The 11,662-nt window shown below is 37.9% G+C and overlaps 4 protein-coding genes across 4 annotated transcripts in view; 2 read left to right on the top strand and 2 right to left on the bottom strand.

The window, feature by feature from the left end:
* The window catches only part of LOC104780690 (bidirectional sugar transporter SWEET11-like), a 9,390-nt gene extending 7,446 nt beyond the window's left edge, over positions 1 to 1,944 (top strand). The window contains exons 4-7 of the mRNA XM_010505213.2: positions 53 to 147; positions 249 to 410; positions 490 to 609; positions 1,351 to 1,944. Of these exons, the coding sequence (XP_010503515.1) occupies positions 53 to 147; positions 249 to 410; positions 490 to 609; positions 1,351 to 1,653 (680 nt within the window). The 3' untranslated portion in view covers positions 1,654 to 1,944. The remainder of the gene's footprint in view (positions 1 to 52; positions 148 to 248; positions 411 to 489; positions 610 to 1,350) is intronic.
* On the bottom strand, positions 2,632 to 4,673 carry LOC104780689 (glutamate-1-semialdehyde 2,1-aminomutase 2, chloroplastic). Its single transcript, XM_010505212.2, has 4 exons — positions 4,422 to 4,673; positions 4,043 to 4,216; positions 3,319 to 3,963; positions 2,632 to 3,229 (listed from the first exon to the last, which is right to left on the bottom strand). Exons 1-4 carry the CDS (start codon positions 4,599 to 4,601, stop codon positions 2,807 to 2,809), a joined length of 1,422 nt encoding a protein of 473 aa, XP_010503514.1. The 5' UTR covers positions 4,602 to 4,673; the 3' UTR covers positions 2,632 to 2,806.
* LOC104780688 (ATP-dependent 6-phosphofructokinase 2-like) lies at positions 6,084 to 8,036 on the top strand. The gene is made up of 2 exons (XM_010505210.2): positions 6,084 to 6,922; positions 7,036 to 8,036. Exons 1-2 carry the CDS (start codon positions 6,413 to 6,415, stop codon positions 7,858 to 7,860), a joined length of 1,335 nt encoding a protein of 444 aa, XP_010503512.1. The 5' UTR covers positions 6,084 to 6,412; the 3' UTR covers positions 7,861 to 8,036.
* LOC104780687 (protein DEK) lies at positions 8,281 to 11,662 on the bottom strand. The gene is made up of 11 exons (XM_010505209.2): positions 11,246 to 11,662; positions 11,128 to 11,161; positions 10,914 to 10,993; positions 10,720 to 10,779; positions 10,508 to 10,621; positions 10,354 to 10,434; positions 10,181 to 10,252; positions 9,112 to 9,535; positions 8,928 to 9,025; positions 8,807 to 8,837; positions 8,281 to 8,692 (listed from the first exon to the last, which is right to left on the bottom strand). The coding sequence occupies exons 1-11, from the start codon at positions 11,573 to 11,575 to the stop codon at positions 8,592 to 8,594; spliced, it is 1,425 nt and encodes a 474-aa protein (XP_010503511.1). The 5' UTR covers positions 11,576 to 11,662; the 3' UTR covers positions 8,281 to 8,591.

Genomic DNA, 11,662 nt, shown 5'->3' with positions numbered 1-11,662 from the left:
GTGGCGCTCTTCAGTGCAACGCTTTGGCTTTACTATGCGACACAGAAGAAAGATGTCTTCCTCCTCGTCACTATTAACGCCTTTGGATGCTTCATCGAAACCATCTACATCTCTATGTTCCTTGCCTACGCTCCCAAGCCAGCCCGGGTACGTAAAAAAATCCTCAGCTCCTCGTATATGTCAACATGCATGTGGTTAAAAAATCAAATGAAGTCGCTAAAGAAAACATTTCTTAATGGATGCTGCAGATGTTGACAGTGAAGATATTACTTCTTATGAACTTTGGAGGATTCTGTATCATTCTCCTTATCTGCCAGTTCTTGGTAAAAGGAGCAACACGTGCTAAGATTATCGGAGGGATCTGTGTTGGATTCTCTGTTTGTGTTTTCGCCGCCCCTCTAAGCATAATCGTAAGTACTAATTAATTAAGAGGCCATTAAACTGTGATTTAGTTTCAATGATTAACATATATTTTTGTTTAAAATATAGAGGACGGTTATAAAGACAAGGAGTGTGGAGTACATGCCCTTTAGCTTATCCTTAACCCTTACAATTAGTGCTGTCATATGGCTCCTTTATGGTCTTGCTCTCAAGGACATCTATGTTGCTGTAAGCCATTTCATCTCTCTCTCTCTCTCAATTTTTTTTTTTGTCCGAACTCTCTCTCTCTCTCAATTTATATATTCATCTATACAAATAATTGTATTGCACATCAGCACATACACTCAATTTAATTTGAATTTTATGAAACACTGTAATCAATATAGCAGGAGTCACATATACTGAACGACGTAAAGTTAGAATAAAAACACTGATATTTTTGGTTATAAAAGAAGTGCATATATATTAACATGATTATCATGTCTTGAACCATCATAATCATAAGTTTATCATTATCATAATGTATATTACATGAAGTGGGTGCTTTTGTTTCTAATGAACCTGAGACGTTGAGGTTCTAATCATAGATTCATAGATAAAAAGAGATATGGATTGGCAAAGATAAACAACTAAAGAAAGCAAAACTCTTTTGTTTGGTACTTTCCTTTACGATTAAAATTATAAAACAATTTATAAAGAGACTCGCTTTATGTTCCACAGAAACATTAAAAGATTTTGCTTTTGCAAAAGAAACTTATTAGATATTAAGTTCTTTTTATCTTTATTTGTTACACAGAAATTATATTTTGTACGTAACTTCTATCAATGCCGCACAAGTTTGCTATAAACTTTTACTTCATATAATTTTTTTAACGTACTTTATTCATAAGCTAGAAAGCATGGAAAGTGAGAATATTAAATAAATGTATCATGTTATTTGCCAATTAATTATGTTTTTTTTTTCTGCAGTTCCCGAACGTGATTGGTTTTGGTCTCGGTGCACTCCAAATGATACTCTACATTGTCTACAAATACTGTAAAACGTCGCCGCATATAGGAGAGAAAGAAGTAGAAGCTGCTAAGTTACCTGCAGAGGTGACCCTCGACATGCTGAAGCTAGGCACAATATCATCACCTGAGCCAGCACCTCTCGTTCTTCAAGCCAACAAGTGTACCTGCGGCAATGATCGAAGGGCTGAGATGATTGAAGATGGACGTCAGACCCCTATAAACGGCATTGGCAAGCAGCCCTCTTCCGCAGCAGCTACATAAATAATAAAAATACGTTAACCATGCATGTAATGTTGACTTTACCCTGCGCCCCCGACTTGATATACCAACCACCACGTGTACCCGTTACGCTGTCATATTTTCTGAGTTTATCAAGTGTGCGAAGTAGAGAAATTAGGTTTCCGGATGATTTATATGCATTTTCGGATGTTGTATTTATGCTTTTCCGGAATTGAATTCTCTACTTCTTTTAAAAATTTCATGTAATTATCTATTGGGGATATATGTATATTTCCTATTTTCTCATTTAACGAAAACTATTTAAAAATAATATTAGATTTACGTACTTGAGAATTAACGGAGTGTTTCTCATTTGATATAACAAAAAGTAAAAAATCAGAAAATTTATAAATGTTTGAATATGGGAAATGTTGGTATATAACTATATATCAATCTATAAGGAGTAAACATTTACTTTTAATACTTGAACAGAAACATAATGAAAGCTCATAATCAAGTTTTAGCTGTTAACCACTCAACTCTATCCTGAGCTACTTATTGTTGTCACAAAACATGATCAAGAGAAAACTTGTTCAACTATCTAACATAAAAACCGTACAACTTGCTTTCCAAAACATCTTGACAGCTTTCATCAGGATGATTCCTCTTCATTCTTTGTGAACAACCAAAATCAGCACAGATGGTTTGGATCAAGTTACAACTAAAAAATATCCATCACACAGCAGCTAGAAGCAAAGATGTGAAGACAGAAAAATGCAACTAAAACTACGAAAACTTAACTTTGAGAAGGAAACAACATCGGGTATATCTCATTGTTGACAACTCATTGTTGAAGTAGATAACCAAAGATGTATGAAATATGTTTTTTCAATGACAGTGAAAGTCAGTGAAATATATTTATAAAACATATCCATCAAGTATTTGAGGCCACAGTTTCGATGCTCTCAAGTCTGAACCTAAGTTTCTCTACATCAAAAAAAAACAAATTGTGTCCTGTAATGTTGATTAACTCTGGTTTATTACTCGGTTTAAAAAATTGCATAGTGGGTTCCGGTTCTCCATCTATCTACCAATTATTATCATAAGCTCACTCACTACACAAGAAGTCTCATATGTTCAAATGAGAGAACACGCCAAAAAACATTCATGGTTCTCTGGAAGCTTCCAGAGCATTCTAGATTCGACTTAAAACCTTCTCGGCTGCTGCTATAGTGAACTGGATGTCTTCTGCAGTGTGAGCCAAGCTGGTAAAACCGGCTTCGAATTGAGAAGGTGCCAAGTAGACCCCTTCTTCCAACATTCCTCTGAAAAACTTTCCAAACTTCTCTGTATCACTCTTCTTGGCGTCCGAGAAATCATAGACGGGTCCTTCAGTGAAGAAGAAACCGAACATCCCACTTATGTAACCACCACACATCGCATGCCCAGTTTTCTTGCCGGCTTCTAGTATCCCACTTGTAAGCTCTTTCGTGATCTTGTCCAAGTATTCATATGTCCCAGGCTGACTTAACCGCTTCAGCGTGTGAATACCAGCAGTCATAGCCAACGGGTTACCACTTAGCGTACCAGCTTGATACATCGGTCCTGCTGGTGCAACCTGCAAAAAGACATCAATGATCAAAGCTCAGTTCACTTGCAGCAAACTCAAAGATTGGTCGTTTCAATTTCTAACAGCTGAAGCCTTACCATTTCCATAATATCTCGCCTTCCACCGTATGCTCCCACGGGAAGACCACCACCGATGATTTTCCCAAGAGTTGTTAAGTCAGGTGTGATACCAAAGTATTCTTGAGCTCCACCATAGGCTAAACGAAAACCAGTCATGACTTCATCGAAAATAAGAAGAGCACCATTATCTTTACTAATCTGGCGTAGACCATTGATGAACTCTGGTTTAGGTGTGATAAACCCTGAGTTACCAACAACAGGTTCAAGAATGATGGCACCAATCTCGCCTTTGTTTGCCTCAAAGAGCTTCTCAACAGCAGCAATATCATTATAAGGAGCTGTTAGAGTATCTGAAGTAGCTGATTTCGGGACACCAGGGGAGTCAGGTAAACCCAAAGTAGCTACACCACTACCTGCTTTGACAAGGAAAGAGTTTGCATGACCATGATAACAACCTTCAAACTTGATGAACTTTTCTTTCCCAGTGAAGGCACGAGCGAGACGTAGCACGCCCATACATGCTTCAGTACCCGAATTAACAAACCGAACCATCTCAATACTTGGAACAGCTGAAATCACCATCTCGGCAAGAACATTCTCTAAGAGACAAGGAGCACCAAAGCTTGTTCCTTTCTTCATTGTCTCAGCTAAAGCTGCAAGAACCTGCACTAGACACAGAACTACATCAAAAACCTTAATCATCAACAATTTTGAAATCATTGAAACTTGGAAAGAAACAAACCTCATCATCAGCATGACCAATTATAGCTGGTCCCCAAGAACCAACATAGTCAACGTACTCATTCCCATCAATGTCTCGTAGTCGTGAACCCTTTGCAGAATCCATCACAACTGGTTGTCCTCCAACTGATTTGAAGGCACGTACAGGTGAGTTCACACCACCAGGCATTAAGTTCTAACACAAAAGAATCAACCAGTTTCAGTAATCAGGACACAATAAAAACCAAAAAACCTAAACTTTATCTAAGATTGTGATTCAATCTCATGTATTCATGTCTTGTTCGCAATTTCCCTAGAAGGGTCACACAGATAATCAATTTAACCAAAATCAAAGCAACACGGGACATCAATGGAATCCATGGAAATTGAAAAGGCCTAACCTTGGCAGCATTGAAAGCTTCCTCAGATTTCTGAAGAGTGAAGTTCTTCGTCTTCTCTTCTATCGAAACGGACATCTTGATGCAGCGACGGTTGGACGAAGAAGAAGAAGGTCTCTTAGAGAACTTTGGGGAACAAGAAAAACCAAGAGCAATCCCTGATCCAGTAAGCGTTGCTGCCATTGTTGCTCTATCTCTCTAAGTCTCTCTGTTCCTCTCTCACTTTAGTGTGTAGTCAACAAGATAAGGCGGAGATGATCTTAAGATTTTAGATGGAGCCGACCCGGTGGTTTAAATTCCGGTTCAACTTGACCCAAAATCTGTAACTCAAGTCAATTTTGTTTGTTTGACTTTTTTTTTCCCAAAACAATTGATTACAAAAAGAGAAAAACCCCTAAAAATATGACCTTAAATGGGCATGTAAGATGTGTTGCCTTGTTAAAAAATCTTACTAGAATTTTTTAACAAACGCCACGATGAAGAGAAAAAAATGTAACACGTTTTTACTCTAATCCATCATAATTACGTTACTTAAAATCTCTGATTAAAAACTTTTTGAAATTAGTTATTAGATTTTTTTTTTGTAAAAATGTCATGATACAGAGAAAATGATACAGAGAAAAAGAACTTAGCACGCTTTTACTCAAATTCATCATAAATATGTTACTTCAAATTTCTGAAATCACGTGATAAAACATTATGAAAAAAAACTTTTTGAAATTAGTTGTTAGATTTTAAAAAGAAAAAGAAAAAGAGTGTAACACACTTTTACTTGAACTCATCATAAATACGTTACTTAAAATATCTGACATCACATGATACAACATAATGAAAAAACTTTTTAAAAGTAGTTGTTACATCTTGTTAATTATAGGTTCATTGGATACAAAGCATATTGCGTGTTCTTTGTTGTTTCGTTAGAAATTCTGGACCATATTGCTGCTAACTACATCTTTTATTTGCATCCTCGTCTTGTTAAGTGTTCTCCTATTTTAAAATACATGCAAATTAAAGTCCCATGTCTAAACAAGATTGTTGATTAATAAATGAATATATTTTGGGATAAATAAAAGATGATATGAGATTAAAGATCTTGAAGTTGTAGTTAGCAGCAATATTTACCAGATACAAGTAATGGTTGGAACTTGGAACAGTGGCCCTAATTTACCAAGTAATAATTAACTTAATTGGATACATTGTGACTGAATGATCGTGTGGCCTATTGGCTACACACCCGTATTGATACTCTGATAAATGGATAAACTTCGTGGTTCGATTCCCCACAGTTGCTGGTTTGAAAAAGTTTCCCCCATTTCTACTCGTCATTTGCTAATGCTACTTATGTTATGTGATAGCAGCATTCTTTTAATATTTTCAAATATGAAATATGCTTTGTTATATTTTGTGTAATTTATGTCATATAATTAAGAAGAATTGATTACTTTCAACTTCAAGTGATCAACGTTGAGGATAATTTTATAGCAAAATGATGCAAAACAAACATATCACTTTCAGTTGTGTACTACTTCTGTGATTAAAGACATTTGATATTACTCTTCTTTACCTCTCCTCTTCTTTCTTTAATATCTTTTTAGGTTTGTTGGCTTTATATTGATCATCTTGCTATTACTTAGTGAGTCATCGTATCCCTTCCCATTTAAAATATCAACCATCAGATAGAGAGGAGAGGCTCTATCAGTATATATTTCTTTTCAACTTGTCCGTCAGTAATATTATATGAGGAGGATTCGATTGATCAAAGTACACGTACGTTGTTCTACAAAATATCCCACTCATACAATACAATAATTAATAAAAAGTTAGAAACTTGAACAGAGAGCTACACTATACTTTTGTTTATTAATTATTATTAATAATCAGGCGACGTGTCGAGGCCTATGCGGCTGCACTTGCCACGTCTCCGCCGTGTGACCACCTCTTTCCATAAGTAAAGCCGATGTTACCATCTTCTCTTCTCTCGGCATCACCAAAGAATGGCGACAGAGACGGCAACTAGTATCAAGAAGCTCCCATCTCTCTCCGGCCTCCATCACCGGAGTAATCCACTTGATGAAAACCCCTTCTTCCACCCCTCCGATGGCTTCTACATCAACCCTTCTGACGTCATCCTCTCCCAGGTCGCCTACGACCTCTCCGACCAGTCCCAACCACGTTTCGCCTACCACAGAGCTGGACCCCGCCAAGAGATCATGTACGAGCCATCGGCTGTGAAAGCGGCGATCGTGACTTGCGGAGGGCTGTGCCCGGGGATGAACACAGTCATAAGAGAGCTCGTGGTTGGTCTATGGGAGCTGTACGATGTCAAAGAGATTTATGGCATACCAGCTGGTTACAGAGGGTTTTATTCCATGGAAGCCGTCAAGTTAAATCCCAAGATCGTTCATGATTGGCACAAGAAAGGTGGCACTGTCCTCGCCACTTCCCGAGGTGGCTTTAATCTCAATAAGATCGTAGATGCCATCCAACACAACGGTTACAACCAGGTCTTGTTCTGTTCTTTACAGTGTGTTCTGTTTTGTTTTCTTCTGTTTTGTCTAGGCAAAAGTTTGAGTTTGATCCAAATCCTCTGTTTTGTCCTCATGGACCTCATCATCAGGTGTATATAATAGGAGGAGACGGCACAATGCGTGGAGCTGTGGAGATCTTCAAGGAAGTAAGCCGGAGGAAACTCGAGGTGGGAATCACAGGTATTCCCAAAACCGTGGACAATGATGTCGGCATCATTGATAGATCGTTCGGGTTTCAAACGGCTGTAGAGATGGCTCAGCAGGCTATATCAGCTGCTCACGTGGAGGCCGAGAGCGCAGTCAATGGCATTGGACTAGTGAAGCTCATGGGCAGAAGTACTGGACACATTGCTCTACACGCCACACTTAGCAGTCGTGATGTGGATTGTTGTTTGATCCCAGAGATGGACTTCTACCTTGAAGGCAAAGGAGGTCTGTTTGAGTTTCTTGAAAAGAGACTAAAAGAACGTGGCCATGCTGTTCTTGTTGTGGCTGAAGGTGCAGGGCAAGATATGATACCAAGAAATGAATCGCAGAAACAAGAGAGGGATGAATCTGGCAACTTAGTTTTCTTGGATGTGGGAGCCTGGTTTAAGTCAATGCTCAAGGAATGGTGGGAGAGAGAGCATCCAGACGAGCTGTTCACCGTCAAATATATCGATCCGACTTACATGATAAGAGCTGTACCTGCAAATGCTACGGATAACTTGTATTGTACACTCTTGGCTCACTCGGCTATCCATGGAGTCATGGCTGGTTACACAGGGTTCGTTTCTGGTCCGATCAATGGTAACTATGCTTATATCCCCTTAGAGGAAGTGGCACAGGCTAAGAATGAAGTGAACACGAATGACCACAAGTGGGCATGGGTGCGTTCAGTCACTACTCAGCCTGATTTTGAAACAAAATTTTAAGGGGCATTCACCGTGAGACCCTTGAGAAGATTAGAATGAGTGAGTGAAGCGAAAATCTTGTAAGCAAGTAATAATCTCATCATGTATTTGATCAAACAATGCAATCTTAGTTTGCGTAATCCAAGTTATCTATATATATGTATGTCTTTTATAACAAGGGAACAATGCTTAAATTCGAGGAAAAACTTTGAAACAAAGATGGGAATGGGATCCTTAAACTCTCTCTCTCTCTCTCTCTCTCTCTCTCTCTCTATTATTAATCCTAATAAGCATATTACTAGGTATTATTTCATGGCTTGCTTGTTGTGGAATCGTTTTCTTCAAGCATATAAAAGAGTGTGGTTGAGCAGGAGCTTGAGCTCTGCGCTGTGTTCCAAAATCATAGGAATGTAACAACTAGACATAAAGATCCCCCAGAAAAAGAAGAAAGATTGGAAGTCCTTACAAATACATCTCAAATTAACTCAAAAGTATCCAATCATTATAGTTAACTAGAAAGTTAGAAACTTAACAGCTACACAAGTGAGGCGAACCTGGTACTACATGAGCCTAACAGATTACACAATACACGAACAGCACAAACAAATCCCATTCTGTAAATCACTACTATGATTCACAGATGAAGGTTAAATTAAACCGTCTTCTTGGTTATGTTTTCTCTTATTTTCATATCGGATTTGCAGAAAGAAAGACAAAACTAGTCCTTTCTTTCTTTGTCTTCTTTAGCTTTCTCACCTTTCATCATCAGCACCACTCATTTCGTTAATGGCATCTGTAACGATATCCTTCACCTCTGCTTTTCTATGCATAAGATCAACTCCAAAATGGCTCCCTAATATTTACACAACCAGCAAAAATAATGTTTCAATAAAACAGTTTCCTGCAAATTTTGAAGAAGACAACAATTACGAATTGAGTAAAAGGGAAAAGCTTTACAGAAACATACCAAGCTTCCGCAGAATATCAGATAGAGTTGCCTGTTTGAAAACAAAATTCAGAATGTCCTGAGTTCAAGATTTTGGTAAACGGTTTACAATCTGTTAAATCTCAATCTATAGAAGTCTCACCGTATTGAAGTCTACTTCCTTCAGGATTTTGGCCACCACTACATGCAGTTCTTTTCTTGTGGGTTCTTTTTTACCTTTCTCAAGGGATTTTCCTGCACCTGCACAAACAATGAAATAGAAAATCGATACACCTTCAAAATTTGATATTAAAGCTTTTTATATCGAGCTGAGAAATCATTCAAACCTTGATCTTTGGATCCCTTTGCCTGTGGTTTACTTGTCTGTTTCTTGCCTTTTTCTTTAGAGGAATCATTTTTCTCAACCTCTTGCTTCTTGCTTGATGATGCAGTTGATTTATCGACTTGTTTGGAGGACTTTCGACCAGATTTTGCAGAACCTTTAAGAGACTTCTCCTCCTCAGCTGCTGGTTTCTCCTTCTTAGTCCTTTTTGACAAGCTTTTTTTATCGGTTGACTTTTTCTTCTCCTTGGCATTATCTTTCTCGTCTTCATTTTTGGTATCTTCATTTTTGTTGTTTTCTTCCTCTGGAGCTACACCATCTTCTCCATGAGAGTCATCTTCAGAACCAACATCAGCCTCACCATTTCCTTCTTCCGTTTCAGATGGCTTATCTTGCTTCTTTCCAGAACTTTTCGTCTGCCTTCTCTTCTGTATATATCAAACATAAAAAGACACTGATCATTTATGCAACGTCACGCAAAGGCAGAGAAAAGAGGCTTTCATGAAAATGCTCAACTATTTCCTTCCAGAAGTTTACACATTTTCTTCTCACAGAGCCATATCACACAAGGAGCTAAGTGGGGAAAACTAAACAATCAGAAATGGGAATGCCATTTGGTAAATGAAAAAACGAAAATGGTTTGGAAATAAGACAGTGCTGAGATGTATACATTTCCTGAATAGAAACCATCAAGTAAAAATTGACCCAGCCTTAAAATCTAGTCTTGGATTTGCTACTATTCCCAAGTTTTCCCATTATAGTACGACACATTGCTTAATAATTACCGCAAACCAAATAGCAGCCGTATGTACAACTACTAATAAGTTGTGAAATAAAAGAAAATCAGATTATAATACATAGATGTGCACTATGTAAATTGCAGAACTTCCTAGGTAAAGTTTTGTGTTCAAGAATGGATAAGGTAGCGCAGACAAAGCTACTCAAATCATAAAGATCACATGGTTCATAATAACAAACTAGAAAAGGGGGATATTTTTACCAGCCAGGGGAGAAAATAAACAAATCATGTTAATGAATTCAAACTAAAGAAGAGGAAAGATAAAATTACAAACCTTGGCTGGGACATCTGATGATTCCCCAGAAGTCAAGTTATTTAGTGTGCTCTTCTTGCGCTTTTTAGTTTCCTATATTATATGTAAAGAAAAGAGAAAACAAATCAATAACCCGTATCAAATCAAACACAATGGAGAACAGTGATTCAGATTCAGCTGCTAGCTTAGCGTACCTTTTCACTATCAGCAAGTACAACATCCCTTGTTGCCTTGGGATGTACCAAAAATTCAAGCACTTTTACAGCAAGTTCGTCCTGACAGTATCGGAACAGATGTATGAATATAAAATGAAGCAAGACACAAACAGATAGACCAAAATTCACTTACTTTTTTCACATTACTTTTGTTATTGGGTATATCAAGCACATCACAGAGATCAATTAACTTTTCTTTGATACATTTATCAAGCTTCTCCTTTGTTCTTGCTCTTTGCTTCTCCTCCTGGAAAACAATTAAAATACCGCTCTTAAAAAACAAGGCTGGTCATCAACTCATACACGCCCCTGAAACTATATATATCTACACAACAAAATTGGTACCTCTTGCTCTGACCATACAAAACCCGAAAACTGACCAATGTTTTTCTTCAGCGTCTGTGCCTGCACAGCATTTTTCACACAAACCCTTGAGTAATCATCAATCAATCAAGCACTCTGGCAAAAGAGAACAAAACATCCGGTACATAATAAACAGAGACAGAAGCTTTAATACACACACATAGTAAATAAGGTACCTTTCCTTTCTTCCCGTAGAGAATGGTGTGAAGTAAGAAGAGATTGTCGTCAGGCTTTCTCTTGGATAGTTTATAAGCCACTGAAAAAAACAGTTTAACACAATTCAATCAGACCCAAATCATTCTCTAAACAGCATAGTTAAGAGTGAACAACAACAACTCGAAATCTATTTAAGGTAAAAAAAAACCCAAATCAGGGTGTTAAATTACATACCATTTGGAATCTCCTTAAGCCGTGTTCCACGACCCTAAACACGAAACTAAAACTAGTCAAATTCTGGAAAAATTCTAAACAAGCCCAAGAATCAAAGTTTGAATCTTTATATATATACCTGCTCAATAGAGACAGGCTTGTTCCCAGAGGATCGAGAAGGAGGAGTAGTATCCGAATTCGAAATGTAACGCTCAGTCCTCTTTCTCTCCCTTGTAGGCCTCTCACTGAGTGGAGTCACCGGAGATATAACTCTTTCTCCACCATTCGCTTCTTCTTCTTCTCCTCGTTTGTCCTTCATGGCTTCCTCTTTCTTCTTCTTCTCGGCGTCTTCACTTACTGGAGCTACTACCTTCTTCTCTGTTGTATCCTTCACGGAATCAGCTTCTTCCTTGGGCGGAGCATCAACTGCTAATTCTGGTGTCTTCAATTTTAGGGTTTCAGTCGCCATGTCGAGATGAGATTACACTAAACAGTGGTGAAAACGAGAATCGAATTAAAAGAGTACAAAAAGCAAAACCCTAAGTTTCTGAGCTTT

The sequence above is a fragment of the Camelina sativa genome, chromosome 4 (genome assembly GCF_000633955.1).
Source record: "Camelina sativa cultivar DH55 chromosome 4, Cs, whole genome shotgun sequence".
Taxonomy (NCBI): Eukaryota; Viridiplantae; Streptophyta; class Magnoliopsida; order Brassicales; family Brassicaceae; genus Camelina; species Camelina sativa.
This window is presented reverse-complemented; position numbering and strand designations above follow the sequence as displayed.